At 42.4% G+C, this 23,954-nt stretch overlaps 1 protein-coding gene across 3 annotated transcripts in view; it reads left to right on the top strand.

Moving 5' to 3' along the window:
- prkacba (protein kinase, cAMP-dependent, catalytic, beta a) overlaps positions 1–13,548 on the top strand; it is a 235,918-nt gene extending 222,370 nt beyond the window's left edge. For all 3 annotated transcript variants that reach the window (XM_069939348.1, XM_069939349.1, XM_069939347.1), the window contains 4 exons: positions 407–502; positions 2,148–2,270; positions 7,706–7,870; positions 11,039–13,548. In XM_069939348.1, the coding sequence (XP_069795449.1) occupies positions 407–502; positions 2,148–2,270; positions 7,706–7,870; positions 11,039–11,164 (510 nt within the window). In that variant the 3' untranslated portion in view covers positions 11,165–13,548. The remainder of the gene's footprint in view (positions 1–406; positions 503–2,147; positions 2,271–7,705; positions 7,871–11,038) is intronic.
- The last annotated feature ends 10,406 nt before the right edge of the window (positions 13,549–23,954 follow it).

The raw sequence follows: 23,954 nt of genomic DNA, 5'->3' as shown, positions 1-23,954 counted from the left end.
CAGCCACCTTGCCAACAAAGTTTTTTTTTTAAGTGTGTCTTGCAAGTGTATTGAAGATAAAAAAAAATTAGGTTCTTCCCCCACACTTTGTGACTATTCAGGTTGGGGTTGTAGATTGCACGTTCTCATGTTATATTCGCCTTTTTGATGTTACATTGAAAGTAAACAAAAAATATACACTTGCTGGAAATCTGAAATGAAAACATTGGAAATCAGTGGGTCAGGCAGGATCTGTGGAGAGAAAAGCAGAATTAACAGCAATTAGGCTGAAAGTGATCGGAATTTTTGTTCCTTTTTTTTCATTGATCCTGCCTGACCCGCTGATGTTTCTATTTTAAAACTACAGTATAACTTTAAGTTACAAAGGGACTGGCTTCAATTTAATGTTTACGCCATGCCTTTGTAGGTCACAGATTTTGGTTTCGCAAAAAGGGTAAAGGGCAGAACTTGGACACTTTGTGGGACACCAGAATACTTGGCACCCGAGATTATTCTCAGCAAGGTAAGATTAAGATAGGAATGGGTGTCTTTGTGTACAAGGGCCTGCCTGTCAAGAGATAATGTTGCAGCTCCATGAAATCCTGGTGAGACCACACTTGATTTATTGTGTTCAGTTCAGGTCACCTTATTAAAGGAAGGATGTGGAAGCTATGGAGAGGGTGCAGAGGAGATTGACCACCAGTATGATGCCTATATAGAGAATATGAGGCAAGGTTAACAGAGCTCAGGCTTTTCTCTTTGGAGCAAAGAAGAATGAGAGGTGACTTAATTGGTTTACAAGGTTATGGGAGGTATAAATAGGGTGGACTGTCAGTATCTTTTTCTCAGACTGACAGTAGCAAACACCAGAGGACATCTGAATAGGTGAGGGGAGATGCCAGAAGTAAGTGGTTTTACACAGAGAGTAGTGGGCAATTGGAATGCATTGCCAGGGGTGGTGGGGGAGGCTCATACAATAGGGACATTTAAAAGACTCATAGACACCCACATGGATACAAGAAAAATAGAAAGTTATGCGTGTAAGGTAGGGAAGGTTTAGTTGTTTGGTAAGTTTATATAGGTCAGCACTACATTGTGGGCCAAAGGGCCTGTTCTGTGCTATAAAGCTCAATGGTTATTATTCAAGTTGGGCTACATTGGTTTATTTATGCATAAGATGTGGGTATCTCCATGAAGCCTCTGCCTGAATGTAAGACAGTGCCTTGTCAGATGTGATTTAACTCAGACAAATGAGAGGGATTGACCTTTGGTTAGTTGACCGGGGAAGGAATGCACAGTGAATGTAGGCTGAGATTTTTCTCTGTTGAGTGTAGAAGGCTAAAGGGAGACCTTAAAGGTTTATAAAATAATGAGGGGTATAGATAAGGTAAATAATCATGGACTTTCCCCACAGTATGGTTATCTAAAACTGGATGGCAGAGATATAAGCTGAAAGGGAAAAGATTTAAAAGGCATCTTTTTCTGACTGAGGATGGTGAGTTTGTGGACTGAACTCCCAAAGGAAGTGGTTAACGTGGGTACAATTACAATGCAGGAACAACGTTGAGACAGGTGCGAGGATAGGAGAGTTCCAGAGAAATATGAGCCAAAGGGGCAACTTGGTTGGCATTGACAATTTAGGCAGAAGGATCTATGCTGTAAAACTGACAATGGCTTCAATTTATGTGGCAAAGATCCTTCTACATTGTGGACACAATGTGCCACGGTTTAGGCCGTAATCATGAAGGAATGGCGATGTATTGCCAGGTCAGGATGCTGTGGGGCTTGGAGGGGTACCTGGTCGTTTGTGTCAGAAAGCCATGGGCGGATGGTGCAAAAGAGAGTGAATGTTTAATGTAGTCTTCAGAACAGCCACAGGCTCAAAAGTAATTGTATGTGTAAACAGAATCATTTGAAAAATCCAATAAACTTGGGCTTCTGATAACCCCAAGTCTGTATTATGAAAGCCTACATAAGTGCACTTTCTTGCACAGAAATTGACCATTGCCAAAAATTTGGTGGTAAACAACCTGGAGATGCTTCAACGTTATCTCTCAGGAAAAATTTGCAATGAATTTTTTGATCTTTTTTTGAGAAAAACTAACAGGTGCCAATATCTGCAAGCCTTTACATCGAATTCCTAAACATTTGTATATTTACATTTCCAGGGTTACAATAAAGCCGTGGATTGGTGGGCGCTGGGAGTTCTAATCTACGAGATGGCAGCTGGATACCCCCCATTCTTTGCAGACCAGCCAATACAGATCTATGAAAAGATCGTCTCTGGAAAGGTAAAGTTTGATCATCTTAACTATTGAGTCCAAGACTTCACGATTTACAACTCTGCCGTTCTGTGCTCGGAATATTGGTGCCACCTCCTTCTTTGGTCCCACCCTTCTCTGCCATTTGCTGAATGTCATTGTGGTTTCTCTTGTTCCCTTGAATGGACACAACGCAATGAATGCTACATTCAGTCATACTAAAGAAAATCCTGGTTTTCCACTCTGCATGGCTCTTCAATTCACGCTGGGGGCTTTGGGTGAAGAGAGCAGTCAGGGATGCCCAGAGAGTATTTGTCCATGCGAGAGTTTTGTCTTTGCACCTTTTCACTCCAGAGCTTGATGGCTGTTGCCACTACTGCCTTGTAACCATGGTCAAGTTTATTGTCATGTGATTGCACAAGTACAACCTGACGAAACAGCGTTCTCTGGTCCTCAGAGACATTACATACATACATACAAATGCTACATATGCAGGACAGGTATGATATCTATAAAAATAAATAAATGAACATCACTTTGTGCAAATGAGAGTTTCAGAGGGTGAGTGGGAGCCGTTCCTTTGGTCGTTCAGCGTTCTCACTGCCAGTGGGAAGAAACTGCTCCTCAGCCTGGTGGTGCTGGCTCTGATCCTCCTGGATCTCTTCCCCGACGGGACCCGCTGAAAGAGACCATGTGCAGTATCCATTTCTCTGCAGCGACTGTGCTACACTGTGATGCAGGTGGCCAGGATGCTCTTGATAGAGCTCCCATAGAAAGTTGACAAGATTGTGCCTTTAAACTTGCCCGCTTCAGTCTTCTCAGGAAGTGCAGTGGCTGTGGCACCTTCCTGACAACTGAGGATATGTTGAGTGTCCACAAAAGGTCACTAATTAAGTGAACTCCAAGGAACTTGGTGCTCTCCACTCTCTACTACAGAGTTGTTGATGTATACATGTCCCTTCTCCAGGGGTGGTCAACTTTTTAATTTTTAATTTAGACATACAGCCTGGTAACAGGCCATTTCGGCCCATGAGTACGTACCGAGAATGAGGGTTAATTGGGCAGCATGGACTCTTGGCTGAAATGGCCTGTAACTGTGCGAGTATGTCTTATTTAAAGGTTGGCCACCCCTGACCTACCTACTCGGTTGTGTTAAACGCCACCTGGCTTCAATTGGTAGTACCATCATCTCTGAAAAAGGATTACAGCGAGCTAGGACAGAAACTAAGAAATAGAACAGCCAGGGTGGTGATCTCTGGTTTGCTACCTGTGCCAAATGCAACTGAGGACAAAAATGGAAGGTTAAGACAAATGAATGTGTGGCTGAGGGGCTGGTGTAAAGGACAGGGTTTTGGCTTCTTGAATCATTGGGATCTCTTTTGGGGAAGGCATGACCTCTACAAGAAGGATGGGTTACACCTAAACCCAAACGGGGTCAATATATTGGCAGCTAGGTTTGGTACAGCCGTCGGGTGTGGTTTAAACTAATTTGGCAGGGGGATGGGAACCTGTATGATAGGGCAAAGGACAGAAAAGATAAAACAAGAAAAGTTAGGTTAGGCAGTGAAAGTAAAAAATCAGAAAGAGCAAGGAGGGTGAAAAAAGCAAGAATGCAATTCATCTACCTTCGGAACAGGTAGATGAATTAGCTGTGGAAATTGAGATAAACAAATATGATTTGATTGGGATTACAGAAACATGGCTGCAGGGTGGGCAAGCCTGGGAACTTAACATCCCGGGGTATACGATATTTAGGAGGGATCGGTAAGAAAGAAAAGGGGGTGGGGTAGTATTGATGGTGAGAGAAGGGACCGACACGATTGACAGAAAGGATATCAACTCGGAAGATGCGGAATCTATATAGGTAGAACTGAGGAATAGCAAGGGGCGGAAAACGTTAGTGGGGGTGGTATATAGGCCTCCAAATAGTAGTGTAGAGGTGAGGGAAGGCATTAAAAGAGAAATTAGAGAAGCGTGCAATAAGATTGGACTAGCCAAATTAGTATTTTTACTGAGGAGGAGGAATTCCTTGAATGTTTACGGGACGGTTATCTAGACCAATATGTCGAGGAACCAACTCGGGAGCAGGCCATTTTAGATTGGGTATTATGCAATGATAAGGGGCTAATCAACAATCTTGTTGTACGAGGCCCTTTGGGTAGGAGCGATCACAATATGATCGAATTCTCACTCGACATGGAGAGTGATGAAATTAAAACCGAGACTAAGGTCTTGAATTTAAATAAAAGGAATTATGATGGTATGAGATGGGAGTTGAGTAAGATTGATTGGGTGGTGTTTATGGGGGAGTTGACTGTGGATAGACAATGGAAAGCATTCACAGATCTAATGGAGAAATTGCAAACATCGTTTGGCATAAAAATAAACCAAAAAAGGTGACTCAACCGTGGATAACAAGGGAAATTAGAGACAGCATTAGGTCCAAAGAGAGAGCATATCAATTGGCCAAAAAAAGTACCGCAACCGAAGACTGGGAGCAGTTCAAGATGCACCAAAGGACGACAAAGGGATTAATCAAGAGGGCAAAAATAAATTACAAAAGTAAGCTTGCAGCAAATATAAAAACCGACTGCAAAAGCTTTTATAAATAAGTCAAGAGGAAAAGATTGGTGAAATCCAGAGTAGGTCCCTTGCAGTCGGAATCAGGGGAATATATAATGGGGAATAAGGAAATGGCAGACCAATTAAATTCTTACTTTAGTTCTGTTTTTACAAGAGAGGATAGAAATAACCTCCCAAGGATGTTGGGAAACATAGGGAGGAACTGAAAGAAATCACTATCTCTAAGGACATGGTCTTGGGGAAATTGATGGGATTGAAGGCAGATAAATCCCAAGGGCCTGATAATCTACATCCTAGGGTACTTAAGGAAGTGGCCATTCAGATAGCAGATGCTTTAAGAATTATTTTCCAGAACTCGATAGACTCAGGATCAGTACCCATGGATTGGAGGGTAGCTAATGTTACCCCACTATTTAAAAAGGGGGGTAGAGAAAAAGCGGGGAATTATAGGCCGGTGAGCCTTACATCAGTAGTGGGCAAAATGATGGAATCCATTATTAAGGATGTAATAGCGGAGCATATGACTAGCAGAGAAGGGATCGGACGGAGTCAACATGGATTTACAAAAGGTAAATCGTGCTTGACAAATCTATTGGAATTCTTTGAGATGGTGACAGGTAAAATAGATGGGGGAGAGCCAGTGGATGTGGTGTACCTGGACTTCCAAAAGGCCTTCGATAAACGACTGGCTTCCAAAATCAAGCCTCATGGGATTGGGGGCAAAGTATTGATGTGGATTGAGAACTGGCTGGAAGGTAGAAGACAGAGAGTTGGGATAAACGGCTCGTTTTCTGAGTGGCAGGCGGTGACCAGTGGGGTGCCACAGGGATCTATACTGGGACCCCAGCTGTTCACAATTTACATTAATGATCTGGATGAGGGGATTGGATGTAATATCTCCAAATTTGCAGATGACACTAAGCTAGGAGGGGTTGTGTGCACAGAAGAGGGGGTCAGGAAGCTCCAGTGTGATTTGGATAAATTGAGGGACTGGGCAGGTACATGGCAAATGCACTACAATGTGGATAAATGTGAGGTTATCCACTTTGGTAATACAAACCGGACGGCAGATTACTATTTGAATGGCAATAGATTAAGAGATGGGGAAGTGCAGAGAGACCTAGGGATACTTGTACACCAGTCTCTGAAGGCGAGCATGCAGGTACAGCAGGCGGTTAAAAAGGCAAATGGTATGTTGGCCTTCATATCAAGAGGGTTTGAGTCTAGGAACAAGGATACCTTACTGCAGCTGTACAGGGCCTTGGTGAGAACCCACCTGGAGTATTGTGTGCAGTTTTGGTCATCTTATCTAAGGAAGGATGTTCGTGCAATGGAGGGAGTGCAAAGGCGATTCACCAGGCTGATACCTGGAATGGCAGGAATGACTTGTGAGGAAAGATTGTGCCAATTGGGATTGTACTCGCTGGAGTTTAGAAGATTGAGAGGGGATCTCATAGAGACCTATAAAATTCTGGCAGGACTGGACAGAGTGGATGCAGATGGGATGTTTCCAAGGATGGGAAAATCCAGAACCCGGGGCCATGGTTTGAGGATAATAGGCAAACCATTTAGGACCGAGATGAGGAGGAATTTCTTGACCCAGAGGGTGGTGAATCTGTGGAATTCATTGCCACAGAGGGCAGTAGAGGCAGGTTCATTAAATATATTTAAGAGGGAATTAGATATATTTCTTCAGTATAAGGGTATTAAAGGTTACGGAGAGAAGGCAGGGACGGGGTACTGAACTTTAAGATCAGCCATGATCTCGTTGAATGGCGGAGCAGGCTCGAAGGGTCGAATGACCTTCTCCTGCTCCTATCTTCTATGTTTTATGTTTAATAGTATCCCTTGAATAATAGAATTGCAGATCTTCTTCAAGTTATTCTGAATCATTGTGGAATACCTCGAAGAAGAGCTCAGGCCCAAAACGTCGGATATATATCTTTACCACTTATGGACATGGCAAGACCTGCTGGGTTCCTCCAGCGCTTGTATGTTTTTAATAGAATTGCTGTACGCAGGGTGTGTTTAATGATGTGTTAGCCTTTCAGACCTGTCAGTCCGTGGGATTATTTAAGGTGCCAGTCTAAGTAGATGGGCAGTTGCTGGTTGTAGGACTTGCCCTGAAGATGGTTCGTGCACATTAATTCCTTCTAAAGCATTCTGGGGCTTTGAAACCTTGGACACTCGATCACAGCCTGTGCATGAACTTGGTTGGTTTCTCCTGTTGCAAAATACAGGAATCCATTCTGGTATAGGGACACCAATACCCCTGACCATAAAACCTTCCAAAAGGTCATGGACATAGCCCAGGACATCAAGGATAAAAGCCTCCCCACCATCAAGAACGTCAGAGAGCAGCAGCAATCATCAAGGATCCACACCACCCAGCACACGCGCTGTTCTCACTTGAAAGAGGTATCGGGGCCACAAGTCTCACACCACCAGGTTCAGGAACAGCTGCTACCCCTCCACTATCAGACTCCTCAACAAAAACTCAATCAGGGACTCATTTAAGACTCTTAATTGTGCACTTTATTGCTTTTTTTATTCTCTCTGTATTGCAGTTTATATTCATTATCTGTTTAGATTTCTACATTTCTTTATTTGTTTGCATGTATAAATCATAGAGTTTTTTTTGGCATTACCAATTAGTGGTAATTTTGCCTTGCCTACAGGAAAAAGAATCTCAGGGTTATATGTGATGTATCTACTCTGATTCTGAGGGAGATGATTGAGTGATATCCCAGGGTGGAAAATGGGAAGGAAGGCAGGGTTCCTGTAGTGATGGCAGTCACTAATGTGTGGAAATTCTGATGTCCATGGGAAAAGTGGACTCGAGTTGCTACTGAGAAACGACTGATGTGCTCCTTTATTTTCAGGTACGGTTCCCCTCTCACTTCAGTTCAGATCTGAAAGATCTGTTGCGAAATTTACTTCAGGTGGATCTGACCAAACGGTATGGTAATCTCAAAAATGGTGTGAATGACATCAAGAACCACAAATGGTTTGCCACTACAGATTGGATTGCCATTTACCAGAGGAAGGTGCGTGCTTTGTTCTGGTCTTTAAATGACTTGGCGCAGGAGATTTCGGGGTGAACTGAGCTCAGCTTATTGCGATTCCTGTCAGTCCACTAACCGCTTCTCTCAGTGGACAGTCTGCATCCCAAGATTATTGGCTTCAAAACATAGGTGGAAAGCTTGCCCTCCCTCCTTTCCCCTCTCCCTCTTTTCCCCCTCCCTCCTTTTCTCCCTCCTTTTTCCCCTTTCCCCCTCCCTCCTTTTCCCCTCCCCTCCCTTCTTTCCCCCTCCCTCCTTTTCCCCTCCCCCTCCCTTCTTTCCCACTCCCTCCTTTTCCCCTCCCCCTCCCTCCTTTTCCTCCTCCCTCCTTTTCCCCTCCCTCCTTTCCCCTATCCTTCCTTTCCCCTCCCTCCTTTTCCCCTCCCCCTCCCTCCTTTCCCCACCTCCCTTTCCCCCTCCCTCCTTTTCCCCTCCCCCTCCCTTCTTTCCCCCTCCCTCCTTTTCCCCTCCCCCTCCCTTCTTTCCCACTCCCTCCTTTTCCCCTCCCCCTCCCTCCTTTTCCTCCTCCCTCCTTTCCCCTCCCTCCTTTCCCCTATCCTTCCTTTCCCCTCCCTCCTTTTCCCCTCCCCCTCCCTTCTTTCCCCCCTCCTTTTCCCCCCCCTCCTTTCCCCCTCCCTCCTTTCCCCACCTCCCTTTCCCCCTCCCTCATTTTCCTCTCCTCCTTTCCCCTCCATCTTCCCCCTCCTTTCCCCTCCATCTTCCCCCTCCCTCCTTCCTTCCCTCTCCCTACCTCCCTTGTTCCCTCCCTCCTTTCCCTCTCCCTCCCTCCTTTCCCCCTCCTTTCTCTCCTTCCTTCCCTTCCTCTCTCTCTCTACTTCCCTCCTTCCCTTCCACCTCCTCCCTCCCTCGTTCCCTCCCTCCTTTCACACTCTCCTCTCCCCACCCTCCTTCCTTTCTCACCTCCCTCCTTTTTCCCTTCCTCCCTCCTTCCTATATTCTGTATCATTGCAAATTGCTATCTAAACACCTTCCTGCTGTGTCAGTCCTGATTTGAATCTCCACTGAGTGGTGACAATGCTCTGTGGTCCAATTTCTCCCGAGTTCTCTGATACATGGGCCTTGGGAAGCAGTGCATGTCCAGCAGCTCCAAATCCCAGTTTAAAACCAATCAAATTTTGCAGACGGTTCGAATCAGAACTACTGGTATTCTGCCACCTCCATCTGCACATTGTCCTGTTTGCTCTCACTTGTTTGGATTCCTGCACCATTACTCTGGGGAATTCTCCACAGAGCTGTGCCAGGTTAGACCTGACACAGGGTCCTGGGTCTCACCAAGTTCAGTGGGATTTGCTGATGGGAAGTTTAGGGGATAAAATGAAAACCATTTATTAATAAAAATGTGGAAAGCAAAATTTGTGTTAGTTTAATGTGCTGTCTGTAAGAAGTTTTTATATGTTCTCCCAGTGTCTGTGTGGGTTTCCTCTGGGTGCTCTGGTTTCCTCCATTCGTTTAAAATGTACAGGAGTTGTAGCTTAATTGAGGTATTTGGGCGGCTTGGGCTGAAAGGGTCTGTTACTGTGTACATCTGGAATACAGGCTGCAAGGCCCAGTGCGATGGGATTCTCTGGATCCGTTCCACCCACAGAATGCAGCTGCCCTTCATACATTAGAGTTTGGGTAATTGGAGTTGAACGCAAGTACATGAAATGAAAGTATTGCTTCACATAAATGAACTGTGCAGATGGGCACTAGGGTTGATGTATGTTTTGTTTTTGGAGGATTGTAAGAATTTGAGCTCCAAGTTACCACCTGTGAGAATTAGAGCCTTGTTGTAAAATGTGCAAGAATTTGAGATCCCAAGTTGCAACCTGTGAGGATTGCGGGGCAGCACAGTTAGCCTTTACAGCGCCAAAGACCCGGGTTCAAATCCGGCGCTTTCTATAAGGAGTTTGTACATTCTCCCCGTGTCTGCCTGGGTTTTCCCCGGGTGCTCGGATTTCCTACCACCATTCAAAAAGTGTGTTGCGGGGTTGGGGGGTGGGGGCGTGGGGGAGTGTTGGGATATTTGGGCAGCATGTCTTTGTGGGCTGGAAGGGCCTGTTACTATTGCTCTCTGTCGAAATTTAAATCAGAGCTTTGTTTTAAAATGTGGATTGTAATAATGTGTCTTTTTTTTGGTTTTGCTCATAAGTGGTTTTAATGTGATCTGCAGTTCAAAGGGTTTGAAGACTGGTTGTAGAGCCATCTCTGCAGTAAAGTTGTGTGTACAGGGAGGCCAATTTCATTGACCTTGTTGGTTGGTGTAGCAGTTAGTGCAATGTTATTACAGCACCAGCGATCAGTACCAGAGTTTGAATCCTGTGCTGTGTGTAAGGAGTTTGTACGTTCTCCCTGTGTCCGCGTGGGTTTTCCCCAGGGGCTCCAGTTTCCTCCCACCATTTGAAAGGTATCGGGGGTTGTAGGGTAATTGGGTGTAATTGATGTGTAAAATTTGTGATTTATATGTTTTGGGAGTGTCTGAACTTTTTGGAAAGAGATTTTCCAAACTCTATCAATCTTAAGACTAAATGAAAACCATACCCTTTGATAGCTTTATCTGGTTTATCTCTAGAAGAGGATCTATCTCTGTCCTCAACTCAGAAGAGAATTTGAGCTTTTGCTTTGTTGATAGCTAGACAAGTAATTTTGATGAAGTGGAAAGATGTTTCACCCACTCAATTTCAATGGTTACGTGATATGTCTTATTTAAGTTGGAAAAAAATTAGATTAAAGATGCAAAGTGTGAATTTGAGAAGATGGGGGCCATTCATGGATTATTATCATCTAAGGATTTAAGGGGTGTGGATGCTCCGGGGATTCCCTGCCTGGGGGCCGTTAGTCGATTCATAATTAAAATATATACAGATCACCTTGTTTAGAGAGAGGGGCTAGATTAGTAAGGAGAATTTTTCTTTCCTTTTTTTTAATCCTTTTCATTATTAAGACAAACAAGTAATGAGTTTGTAAGTTCTCCCCGCGTCTGCGTGGGTTTTCCCCCAGGGGCTCTGTCCGGTTTCCTCCCACCATTCAAATCATACTGGGTTGTAGGTTAATTGGGTGCCACAGGCTCGTGGGCCAAAATGGCCTGTTACCATGCTTGATGTCTAAATTTTATTTTTAATTCCTCTAATACCACATGTCTCTTGTTTCCAGGTGGAAGCTCCATTCATACCAAAGTGCAGAGGCCCAGGTGACACCAGCAATTTTGACGATTATGAAGAGGAAGACATCCGCGTCTCTTTAACTGAAAAATGTGCGAAGGAATTTGCCGATTTTTAGAGAGAGAAAGAGACCATCAGGGCTTGTATTGGGATCTTTGCATTCTGCTAACAGATGGGGTGGAGCTGAAACCATCTTACTCGTCGAAACAATTACCTAGTTTCTTCATTCCACAAGGCTGAGATCCTCCTTGCCATAATTCATGTGTCCAGTCAGCACAGCCCTCACACACACAGACGCATTTACGCAAAGCACTCCCCGTGTTGCAACACAAACGAAAAAACCGTAGACCACGTTCTTATCGTCTCCCTTCTTCCTCTCTGTTCTACAGCCGTTGCCTTTGTGTCATGTAGTTTGTTAGCGCCTCCCTCCCCCAACCCAACCCCTCCCCCTTTTTAAAAACAAAAAAAAAATGGCAAATTTGCAGAGAGTGAAACATTTTGTTTAAGTGTAAAGATAGAGCAAAGTGTTTCAGGAGTTTCTCTTTTTTTTGCACTTGGTGTGAATTAGCCCAAAGTGAAAGCTGAACATTGCTTCTTGTGCTTGCCAGCTACAGTTTATGTCTGTTATGTCTGAGAGGTCACAGTTGTAGAACACCTTACCTTGTAGAAATTAACAATCAGACTCCTGGAACCTAGACAGCATCTTTGGCATCTTTTATTTTTGAATAAGTAGTACTTGTTCTGTGGATTTATATATAGACTAAACAAAAGCAATTCTCCTGGATAGGACCAAAATGAAGTCGAATTAATTGGATGGTTGGAGCAGGGTACGCAGAGCCTGTGCCTTGAATACTCCTGTACTGTCAAATTCAGCTGCACTTCCCAGGTTTTTTTTGTACACATATCTGGGCAGGATCCAGGTCTCACGTTACCGGATGCTGCCGCCTGCTGAACTTCACCTGATTTGAAGCTGCCCGTGAGGCAAACTTTCAGGCCAGCTTTCTTGCCCATTTATATTAGCTGTGTTTGCACCAGCATGTCAAACCGTAGTCTGTTTGCGGGTTCGCCCTCCTGCGCACTTCCAATTGCATCGTGTTTATGAGCAGACGATGGGCAGGTAGGTGGGGGGGGGTGGTGGGTGGTGAGAGGAGGCAGGAAAGGGCATGGGCCCTGTTACCAGCGCTATACTTCAAAAGGAAGAAATGACACAGCAGCGCCAGATACCAACAGGGAATGGAGATGTGAAATAGTTCTGGTTGTGCAGAACCCTTAAATGGCGTGGCAAGTGGTTTTTGCAAATGGATTCTGTCCCGAGTTGCAGGTAGCATAGTGAGCAAACTCACTAAATGCTTGTGCAGTTGACCTGTCATCCTCCATTTTTGAAGATGCTGCAAAAATAACAGTGGTCACTGCCAGGGTTGTGTTTGAGGTGCAGCCTTGTGATGCTAAAATGATGTTTGGGAAATGCTTAAACTCCATTTCCATCACTCTATCACTGGCTTTTCGGAACTATAATGTTGAAGGCTTTGGTCCATGATTTGTGAGATACTTAACAGGTAACAACTGCCATGTTTCCACGATCTTTACAATTTTTATATACGTGTTTGTCTCCCTGGGAACAGATCGTAGAGTTTGCAAGCGTTAGGTTCAGCTACTGGTTAGGTGCATTGTCATCTAATGGCATAATCTGTTGCTACGGAAAAAACTAGCCCTTGTGTGCTAGTTAAGCAATTTTCCTTGTGTTTCTGTGTTGTTGGGTCATGAAGTATGGATTCATTGTATCTATACATGCTAACATTTTTAACATTCATTTTAATCAAACTTTTTATTTTCACACTTGTGGCACACCAATTTTGACCTTTTACACACATATATATATATATATATTATATATATATATTTGAATATTTATATGTATATATGTGAAACAAACCTCAAACGGTTTAAATTGAAATGGTTTCTTATGTAGGTTGGATTCAGGTCAGTTCCAAGGTTTACAGCAAAGAAATGAACTTGAGAAATCTACTTAATTTGGCATAGAACCAGTGTATTTGCTTGAGTTGGCACGAAAGAAACATTGTCACACTATCCTCTCAATCTGAAGGGCACTCATGGAAGTAAGACCTTTGTAGACATTTGCATTACCGGTATGAGCTGCAATATCCAACATTCTGTTTGTCGTCTTGGCTGTCAAACGTTTGCACAACAATGTCCATTAGAAGGCTGGCACCAACAGCAATTTTTTTTTCCCCATCCACCCATATTTACCTGTATGTGCAAGGGAAGTATAAGATACTTTGCTGTAGCAGATTTTATGTAACTAAAGAAATGTAAGGTCACATTAATAAATTGAAAAGTTCCTTTGTATGAAAATGTTAAAATCTTTTGTATTTCATTTAGACTGAGGACATGCTGTTGTATGCTAGCTGTATGCGATAAATTCTACAGTAACTTTGTTGTCGTTTATGGACTTAAAGGTTTTAATAAACGCTGAAGATCACATTTCTGACTGGCTTATGTTATTAAAGCTTGAATGATGTGATATTCTATTGTGGCCTGAGTCTCTGGGAAGAATTGTTAAATAAAAAACAGCTTTTTATTACTGGAATGTCTTCTTTGAAAGGAGCCTCTGTTTTGACCGGTAATTTGAGCATGTTTTGAACTCCTGTTTATATCCTAATTTCAGTTATTGAAACTGAAATCATGGCAGATCATTAACGGTCCAAATTAAATACCAGTCACAATAAGCATTTATAGTTGTATACATGAGTACAATGTCAAGATGTACCAAAATGCTGTCTTGTTGCAGCCCCACAGATGGATTTTCCTTCAAGTTTATTATCTGACCATACATTTACAACCAGACAAAATGGTGTTTCTCTGCACCACGATACACACACACACATAATACACACCATTAATCACGTAAGTATATAAAAATGCAATATTAAATATGTATAAATATTTTGAAATAATTTACTCTTTTCATTTATTAGAGACCTAAAGTTACAGGATACTGTTCATCCATCTCACAGCCTGCGGAAAGAAGCTATTTCCCAGCCTGGCCATCCTGATTTTGATTCTCCTATTCCACTTTTTTTGGAATATTTTTGATTTTTTTTTCAAAACATTTTGAATGTACAATATATTTAAAGTTTTTCTTACAAACACAAACACAAACTAGATTTAGGAGTGACGGTACATCGTTCCCTGAAGGTAGAAACTCACGTGAATAGGGTGGTGAAGAAGGCTTTTAGTATGCTGGCCTTTATCAATCATTGCATGGAATATAGGAGTTGGGAGGTGATGTTGAGACTGTATAAGACGTTGGTGCGGCCTAATTTGGAGTTCTGTGTGCAGTTCTGGTCGCCTAATTATAGGAAGGATATAAACAGAGTGGAGAGAGTGCAGAGAAGGTTTACCAGAATGTTACCTGGGTTTAAGCATCTAGAGTATAGGGAGAGATTGGACAGATTGGGCCTTTATTCTTTGGAGCGTAGAAGGTTGAGAGGGGATTTGATAGAAGTATTTAAGATTATGAAAGGGATAGACAGAGTGGATGTGGATAGACTATTTCCGTTAAGAGGACGAAAGATTAAAACAAGAGGACATGAGTTAAGAATTAAGGGGCAAAGGTTTAGAGGTAACCTGAGGGGGAACTTCTTTACTCAGAGAGTGGTAGCCGTGTGGAATGAGCTTCCGGGAGAAATAGTGGCAGCGGAGTCAATTGTATTATTTAAGAAAAGATTGGACAGGTATATGGATGAGAAGAAGATGGAGGGTTATGGGCATTGTGCAGGGATGTGGGACTAGAGAGGGGTGTTTGGTTCAGTGCAGACTAGAAGGGCCTAATGGCCTGTTTCCGTGCTGTAATTGTTATGTTATGTTAAATAGTCCCTCCCTCCTTTCCCCCTGTTCACTGTCAGAGTTTACATATATTTTCAGTATATAGAGTCTTCTCTTTGGCTTGGCTTCGCGGACGAAGATTTATGGAGGGGTAATGTCCACGTCTGCTGCAGGCTCGTTGGTGACTGATAAGCAGTTGGGGAAACTACACTTTTGTATATAATAATTGTATATCCTTTTTCGTCCCTTTTTATTACTGTATCTGGGCCCCAGGTCTGGCTGCCAGACCTTTACAGAAGTGTCATATACTTTAAGATGTATATGATTTTTTTCCATAGGTAACAGCTGTTCATTTCCACAGTCCATCGTGCTATAAGTAGAGGGGAGTGCTATTTTTTATAAATGAGATTTGATATTTATTCAATTTGTTGTCTATTTCCATGAAATTACCTCGTAGATAGGGGTTCTGGTCGCCCACGAAGGGCACTCTGGTTCATTTTTCTGCAATTTCTTACCAAAACGGCCTCACCTTCACGCACGAGCATGTGGCACGTAGAAAAGTTCCTGTCTCAGTCCCACATCTGAAACACATCTCTGAAAATTTGGCTTTTGATCTGTGTAACTTTTGGAGGGTAAGATATAATTGGTATAAACAAAATGAAACTGAACTAGTCCATATCTGGCCTTTATAATTGATCTCAGGCTGTCCTTGCTCCAATCTGACCAGCTTCTTTCTGGAATCCCCACACCCAAGTCTGACTCCCATCTTTCCCTTGACCTCTGCAACCCTGGTTTTGCACTTTTGCTCTGGAGAGTGTAGTACATGCAAGTTATAAATTTGGGTGTATTCCCCATTCAGACCACTGTATATCCTTCCTGATGGTAGTAGGTCAGAGATAAGGTGTGATCGATTTTTAAGCCCTATTTAAGCAACAGGCCCAAGGAATGTCAGCAATAGCAGAAATGGTGACCTTGGCCGTTTTGATGATCCATTGACTTCTGATCCAATGCTTTGCAGCTCCCATCCCACACAATGATGCAGCCAGACAGAACACTATGGTAGTCCTGTGAGATGTTCCCAGGATGGGGCTGGTAACCCTGCCCTCTTCCACCTCAGGAAGTGTAGGCGCTGCTGATGAGGACATGTTCTAGCTCCAGCATGGATCATCCTTTACATACTCTCTCTACCACGGGACCATTGATGTATAGAGGGAAGTAGTCAACTTCCATCCTGAAGTTCCTAATCATTTCCTTTGTTTTCACATTGATACTCGGATTGTTCTCACACTATTTGATGAGTGTCCCCTCTGTAGTTCGACTCATTTTTGGGGATGACTCCTGTTTCATCCATAAACTTGATTCTGTTTGAACCAAATCGGGCAATGCGGTCATGAGTCAGTGATATGAACATGAGCGGTTGAGCACACAGCCCTGAGATGCGTGATGGGACGTGAGATTTTGTTAGCAACTCGGACAGACTGCAGCCAAGAAGTCCACAATCCATTTTGAAGAGAAGGGTGTTGAGTCCCAGCGAGGACAGTTTATCCACCAGTCTTGGGTATTGTGTTGAACGCTAAGCTGAAGTCAATGAAGCCTGGCATGTGAGGCATCGTTCTCTCGGTGGGTCAGGGCTGAGTGGAGGGTCAAGGCCATTCCATCAACTGGACGATAGGCAATCTGGAATGGGTACAATATAACTAGAAGGTGCAATGTGGTGTGTACCTTTGCCAGTCGCTCAAAGCACTTCATGGTGGTTGAGGTCAGTGCCACTGAGTGGAAATGTCTTCTTAGAACCTCTTGTTGAGTTGTCTTGATTTCATCCTGGGATATGAAACCAGGGTACATTCATTTATATGGATGCAGCTCAAACAATTCATGTATTAAAAGTGCATGTTCCAGATTTTATTCAAGGACATTTGTCTACATTTTGGTTTGATCGTGTAGAAATTACAGCTTTTTTATACATAGTGCCCCCATTTGAGGGCACCATAATGCTTGGGACATTTGGCTTCACAGGTGTTTGTGAGTACTCAGGTATTTTTTTTTTACTTTATTTATTCGTTCAAAAAACAAACAATATATGACATATACAGCAATTGAACATGAACAAGAAAAAAGATCCCCCCCCCCTCAGCCAACTCTCCTAAGGAGAGCCATAAAAAAGAAAAAAGAAAGAATATTAAAGAAAAAGTTAAATATGCATATTAAAATCTAGTCAATATAAATTGAAATGTAAATATAACAGCCACTTATTAATTGAAAAATTATAATTATCGTGTGAAACATATGTAATTTTTTCCATTATTAAACAATATTTCATCTCATTCTGCCATTTATTAATATCAATCATATTTGAATCTTTCCACGTACTAACAATACATTTTTTCGCTACGGTTAAAGCTAAATATACAAAAGCAAGCTGGAATTTATCTAATCCCAAACCTTTCAGAGGTTGCAAACTACCCAATAAAAATACTGTCGGATCTAAAACTATTTTAAGCTTATACAGGTATTCTAAAAACGATTGAATTTTCTTCCAAAAAGATTGTATATGTATACATGACCAAACAGCATGAAAAAAAGTTCCAATCATATCACCACATTGAAAACACAAATCTGATTCATGAAAACCATATTTTTTTTAATTTTTCAGGTGTCAAATATAATTGATGTAAAAAATTGTAATTAATCATTGCATAAGGTGCATTTATCAAACTAGTTTCACTAACATAACAGATATCTAACCAATCAACCTCGGAAAAAATAAAACCGATATCCTCTTCCCATTTAATTTTAGATCTATCCCAACCCTTTTTATCCATACCATCCTGTAATATTTGATACATAGATGAAATATAACCCCTCTCTGGTACCTTCATAAGAAAAGTCTCAAATTTAGTCATTTTAGGTAAAATCATATCTCTACCAAAGATCGAATTTGATAATAAAGAAACAAAGAGTTCTTATCAATACCATAACTGTCCCTCATCTGATTAAAAGATAAAAACTTACCCTCTTTAAAACAATCTCCCAAATTTTTCACACCTTTAAATCTCCAATGCAATAAACTTTGATTATATATTGAAAAAGAAATAAGTTGATTATTATACAACGGAGTCAAAGCCAATAATTTATCCCTAGAGCCTATCATTTTATTTTTCTTTATCCATAACTTCATTAAATATTTTAGTAAAGGCACATTATATTGTTGTAACAAATTTATATTCTACCTAAATAAAAATTGATGTATTTCAAATTCAGAAATATTTGCCATCTCAATTTTAGCCCAACTAGGAGGCCGTACCAAATCCATCAATGAACCAATAAATTTAAGTTGGGCTGCTTCATAATCATTTTGAAAATGTGGTAAACTCTTGTTTCCAAGTTAATTTATTCAAAGCTACTCTCCATAAATCGATCCAGTTTCTTGTTTTCCTTCATATGTATATAACTTTTTATAAAATTCATAATTAATCTCATGAAGTTTATGTTTATAAGTAATAAGAGAATTCTAACAGCATTAATAGTACTCAATATCTGTTCTTTCTTTAATTGCCACGCCAATACCTTATGTGCTTTCTCTCCCCATTTGTAATACCATTGTTTAGTCCTATTAATCACACATTCAAATTGATGATTCCAAAGTATTATATTTCAATTTCAACCTAGATAATTCTATTTTCTGATCTTCTGTAGCATCTTTCTGAAATTCCTTTTCTAACTCATCGATCTGTTTATCGAATTCAAGACCCTGATTTAATCGATTTTTTTTTATTTTAGAAGTATAACTGATTATTTGTCCTCTCAAATAGGCTTTCATAGCATCCCATAATACAAACTTACTTTGAACAGATTTAAAATTTTCTTTAAAAAAATTAATGTTTTTTCAAAAAATCAATAAATTCCGTATTTTTAACAACATTGTATTAAATCTCCCACAATAAGCAATTTGAGTTTTCTCAGAAGTTTCATATGTAAAATATAACAGAGAATGATCTGAAATCACCCTACTTTTATATTCCACTTGTTGTATTTTCCCTTGTAAATGTGCCGATACTAAAAAGTCAATCCTTGAAAACGATTCTTGTCTAGATGAATAAAAGGAAAAATCTTTCTTTGTTGGATTAAGACGTCTCCAAATATCTACTAAATTAGGATCTTTCATCAACGCTTGGACCTGAATTGCCACCTTGGCTTTTTTAACTTTCTTCGGAGATTTATCTAATAAAGGGTCCAAAACATAATTAAAATCACCACCAACTAAAATATTATCATTAGTCTGACCCAAACATAAAAATAATCTGAAATAAATATTTTATCATCTGCATTTGGGGCATAAATATTAAGTAAAGTCCTTGTACTGAGATTTGGGGATGAGCTTTGATTTGCGTGCTGTGCAGACAAATCCACCCACACTTAAGTATTAAAGTCTTAATGCACCTAAATGTTGAGAACAGCTCTGGCCTGAAATGTAGACTATTCTTCTCTTCCTGATGTTGATCAACCCTCTGAGTTTCTCTAGCAGAGAGTTTCCTGCTTCACGGTAAACATCCAAGACACTTTATATTTAAAAAAATATATTTATTTCTTTGTATTGATGAATACTTGAACTGCATATGTGTGAGATCACACTTCGAGTATTGTGTTCAGTTCTGGCCACCTCATTACAGGAAGGATGTGGAAGCTGTGGAGAGGGTGCAGAGGAGATTTGCCAGGATGTTGCCTGGATTGGGAAACAAGGTTGACAGAGCTGGGACTTTTCTCTTTGGAGCGTAGAAGGATGAGAGGAGACTTGATAGAGGACTAAAAGATTATGAAAGGCATCGAAAGGGTGGATGGCCAGCGCCTGTTACCCAGGGCTGGATCAGCAAACACCAGAGGGAAGTTTAGGGGAGACGTCAGGGGTAAGTTTTATTTCTTACACAGAGAGTTGTGGGGGCCTGGAATGCATTGCCAGGGATGGTTGTGGAGGCTGAAACATTAGGGGCATTTAAGAGACTCTCAGACAGGCACATGGATGGAAGAAAAATCAAGGGTTATGGGATAAGGAGGGTTTAGTACTTTTTTTTAATGGAATATGGTAGGAAAGGGCTTTGGCAAATACTAGAGCACCTCGGATGCCCCCCAAAGTTCCTCAACATGGTTATCCAACTGCACAAAAACCAACAAGGTTGGGTCAGATACAGCAATGAGCTCTCTGAACCCTTCTCCATTAACAATGGCGTGAAGCAAGGCTGTGTTCTCGCACCAACCCTCTTTTCAATCTTCTTCAGCATGATGCTGAACCAAGCCATGAAAGACCTCAACAATTAAGACGCCGTTTACATCCGGTACCGCACGGATGGCAGTCTCTTCAATCTGAGGCGCCTGCAAGCTCACACCAAAACACAAGAGCAACTTGTCCGTGAACTACTCTTTGCAGACGATGCCGCTTTAGTTGCCCATTCAGAGCCAGCTCTTCAGCGCTTGACGTCCTGTTTTGCGGAAACTGCCAAAATGTTTGGCCTGGAAGTCAGCCTGAAGAAAACTGAGGTTCTCCATCAGCCAGCTCCCCACCATGACTACCAGCCCCCCAACATCTCCATCGGGCACACAAAACTCAAAACGGTCAACCAGTTTACCTATCTCAGCTGCCCCATTTCATCGGATGCAAGGATCGACAACGAGATAGACAACAGACTCGCCAAGGCAAATAGCGCCTTTGGAAGACTACACAAAAGAGTCTGGAAAAACAACCAACTGAAAAACCTCACAAAGATTAGTGTATACAGAGCCGTTGTCATACCCACACTCCTGTTCAGCTCCGAATCATGGGTCCTCTACAGGCATCACCTACGGCTCCTAGAACGCTTCCACCAGCATTGTCTCCGCTCCATCCTCAACATTCATTGGAGTGACTTCATCTCCAACATCTAAGTACTCGAGATGGCAGAGTCCGACAGCATCGAATCCACGCTGCTGAAGATCAAATGCGCTGGGTAGGTCACGTCTCCAGAATGGAGGACCATCGCCTTCCCAAGATCGTGTTATATGGTGAGCTCTCCACTGGCCGCCAAGACAGAGGTGCACCAAAGAAGAGGTACAAGGACTGCCTAAAGAAAGCTCTTGGTGCCTGCCACATTGACCACCGCCAGTGGGCTGATCTCGCCCCAAACCGTGCATCTTGGCGCCTCACAGTTTGGCGGGCAGCAACCTCCTTTGAAGAAGACCACAGAGCCCACCTCACTGTCAAAAGACAAAGGAGGAAAAACCCAACACCCAATCCCAACCCACCAATTTTCCCTTGCAACCGCTGCAACCGTGTCTGCCTGTCCCGCATCGGACTTGTCAGCCACAAAGGAGCCTGCAGCTTATACCTCTTCTTTGGTGCACCTCTGCCACGGTGGCCAGTGGAGAGCTCGCCATATAACACGATCTTGGGAAGGCGGTGGTCCTCCATTCTGGAGACGTGACCTACCCAGCGCAGTTGGATCTTCAGCAGCGTGGATTCAATGCTGTCGGCCTCTGCCATTTTGAGTACTTCGATGTTTGGGATGAAGTTGAATGTTGAGGATGGAGCGGAGACAACGCTGGTGGAAGCGTTTTAGGTGCCGTAGGTGATGCCGGTAGAGGACCCATGATTTGGAGCCGAACAGGAGTGTGGGTATGACAACGGCTCTGTAAACGCTTAACTTTGTGAGGTTTTTCAGTTGGTTGTTTTTCCAGTCTCTTTTGTGTAGTCTTCCAAAGGCGCTATTTGCCTTGCGAGTCTGTTGTCTATCTCATTGTCGATCCTTGCATCTGATGAAATGGTGTAAACTATTAATAACATAACATTACTTACTTATCTCTAAACTTAACTCTTAATTTAACTTCACTATGCGCAAATGTAAGTGTGTGTGTGTGTGTGTGTGTGTGTGTGTGTTTTGTGTTAAAATCCAAAACCGTTATAGCTTGAACTTGATTGAGTTTGGCCCAGCTTCAAACACATTGTTGAACTTTGAGGATCCTTTTTAAATTTTTGTTCAGATTGGGTGGAAAGCCAGAATGAAGCATCCAATTTCTTTAAATTGACGTCATGACTCCGAAAGATGCCATCATTTCTGAATGTATTGTTTGGGTATGTGTGTAAACCTGTTCCAAACCGACTACATTACATAAGACTTATTTATAAGAAATATAGCTTAACATTAACCTAAATATTAATATGAACACAGGTCCATTATAGTACATTTTCCCCATACCTGTGGGTGTTTCCCCGGCGACTCCAGTTTCCGCCTGGGGCAGTACACCATTAGGCAGGTGAACCGGCCCCGCTTGTCATGCATCCAACAGGGCAGCCGGCCAAAATGGCGCCATTGGGGGTTTTCTCCCAAACTCGGCACCGGGCTCAGAAGCCCGCGCTTGGTGACCCATGTGATGCCCCGGTGATGTCGGGCACCCCCCCCCCAGTGCGGTCCAGGCTAGAAGTATAAGACCAGACAGGCAGCCTGCAGTAAATCAGTTTTGCTCACTGAACTCATCCCGTCTGGTTGTGCCATCCTTCAGTTAACAGTGTAGCTGCCGCTCGCTAAACGCCCACCTTTCAAAAAATACCGGGGGTGTAGGTTAATTGGGTGTAAATTGGATGGCATGGTCTCATGGGCTGAAATGGTCTGTTACCATACTGTTTATCTAAATTTAAATTTAAATTTTAAAAAATTGAAATTTAATTTTAAAAAGTTGTGGGTGTTTGGAATGCCTTGGTGGTGGAAGCTGAAACATTAGGGGTGTTTAAGAGACTCTTAGACTGGCACATGGATGAAGGAAAGTAGGAAAGATTTCATTTTTCTTTGTAGGAATATATGGGTTGGTGTAACATCGAGGGCAGAAAGGCCTGTGCTGTGCTGTCGTGTTCTATGTTCTCAAATGTCGGAAGCACTCAAGTAGTATCTGTGCAAACTAAAATGGAGTCTGACAAAGTCTCTTCACCCGAAAATGTTAGATGCTGTTTCTGACCTGTTGGTTAGTTTTGTTTCAGATTTTCACTCTCTGTGGGGAGGGGTTTTGGTTTTTATTTGCATTTCCTGAAATTCTCCAAGCCCAAGGAAACATTCTCAATGTCTAAGTCTGCTCTCCATTTTGCAATCACGAGAGAAATTTGACTAAATCACAAATTTATGTGAAAAGTGGGAAGTTTTCTAACTTCTAGTTGCTGACAATGGTGTAGAGGTTTTCCAATGTGTCCCACCAGCTTATGAAGTTTCACCACAGGAAATATTCTGTCAGGGTGCATCACAACGTGGGACGGGAACTGCTCCACTCAAGACCACAAGAGACTGTAGAGTTGTGAACGCAGCTGAAACCATCTCACACACGTACACCGCCTCCCTTCCATCAACTCCCTTGCATGCAACTCTCTCTCCTCTCCATTGGCTCCGTCTGCGCCTTCCGCTCTCTTGGTGAAAACAGCCAACGTAGTAAAGGACCCAATCCCACCCCAATCAACTTCCCCTGCATCTCCCTTGTCCAGCCAGCTTGTCACTTTAAAGATTTCCAATAGGTTTGTCAAGCAAGGGTTTCCCTTAATGAAATACGCTGGCTTTGGCCGATTCTGTCATGTGTCTCCAAATACTTCATAACCTCATCCTTAACAATTGACTCCAACCTCTCCCGAACCACTGAAGTCAGGCTAATCGGCCTATAATTTCCTTTTTGCTGCTTCCCTCCTTTCTTGAGTAGTGGGGTGACATTTACAATTTCCAATCGTCCAGGAGCATGCCAGAATCTACTGATTCCTGAACAATCATTACCAATGCCGCCACAATCTCTACCGCTACTTCTCTCAGAACCCAAAGGTGCAATCCATCTGGTCTGGGAGACTTATCCACCAGCTTTCTGAGCACCTTCTCCCTTGTATCCCTTCCCTTATATCCTTCGACATCTGGTGCTCTGCTAATGTCTTTCACAGTGAAGAACTGATGCAAAATACTCATTCAGTTCCTCTGCCATCTCCTGGTCTCCCATTATTATTTCTCCAGCATCATTTTCAAATCTACATATTTGCTGAAGATACCATGGTAGTGGGTTGTCTAAAAGGGCAA

This window comes from Narcine bancroftii, chromosome 5 (assembly GCF_036971445.1).
Source record: "Narcine bancroftii isolate sNarBan1 chromosome 5, sNarBan1.hap1, whole genome shotgun sequence".
Classification (NCBI taxonomy): domain Eukaryota; kingdom Metazoa; phylum Chordata; class Chondrichthyes; order Torpediniformes; family Narcinidae; genus Narcine; species Narcine bancroftii.
The sequence above is the reverse complement of the archived record's forward strand: the minus strand, read 5'-3'. Positions and strand labels throughout refer to the sequence as shown.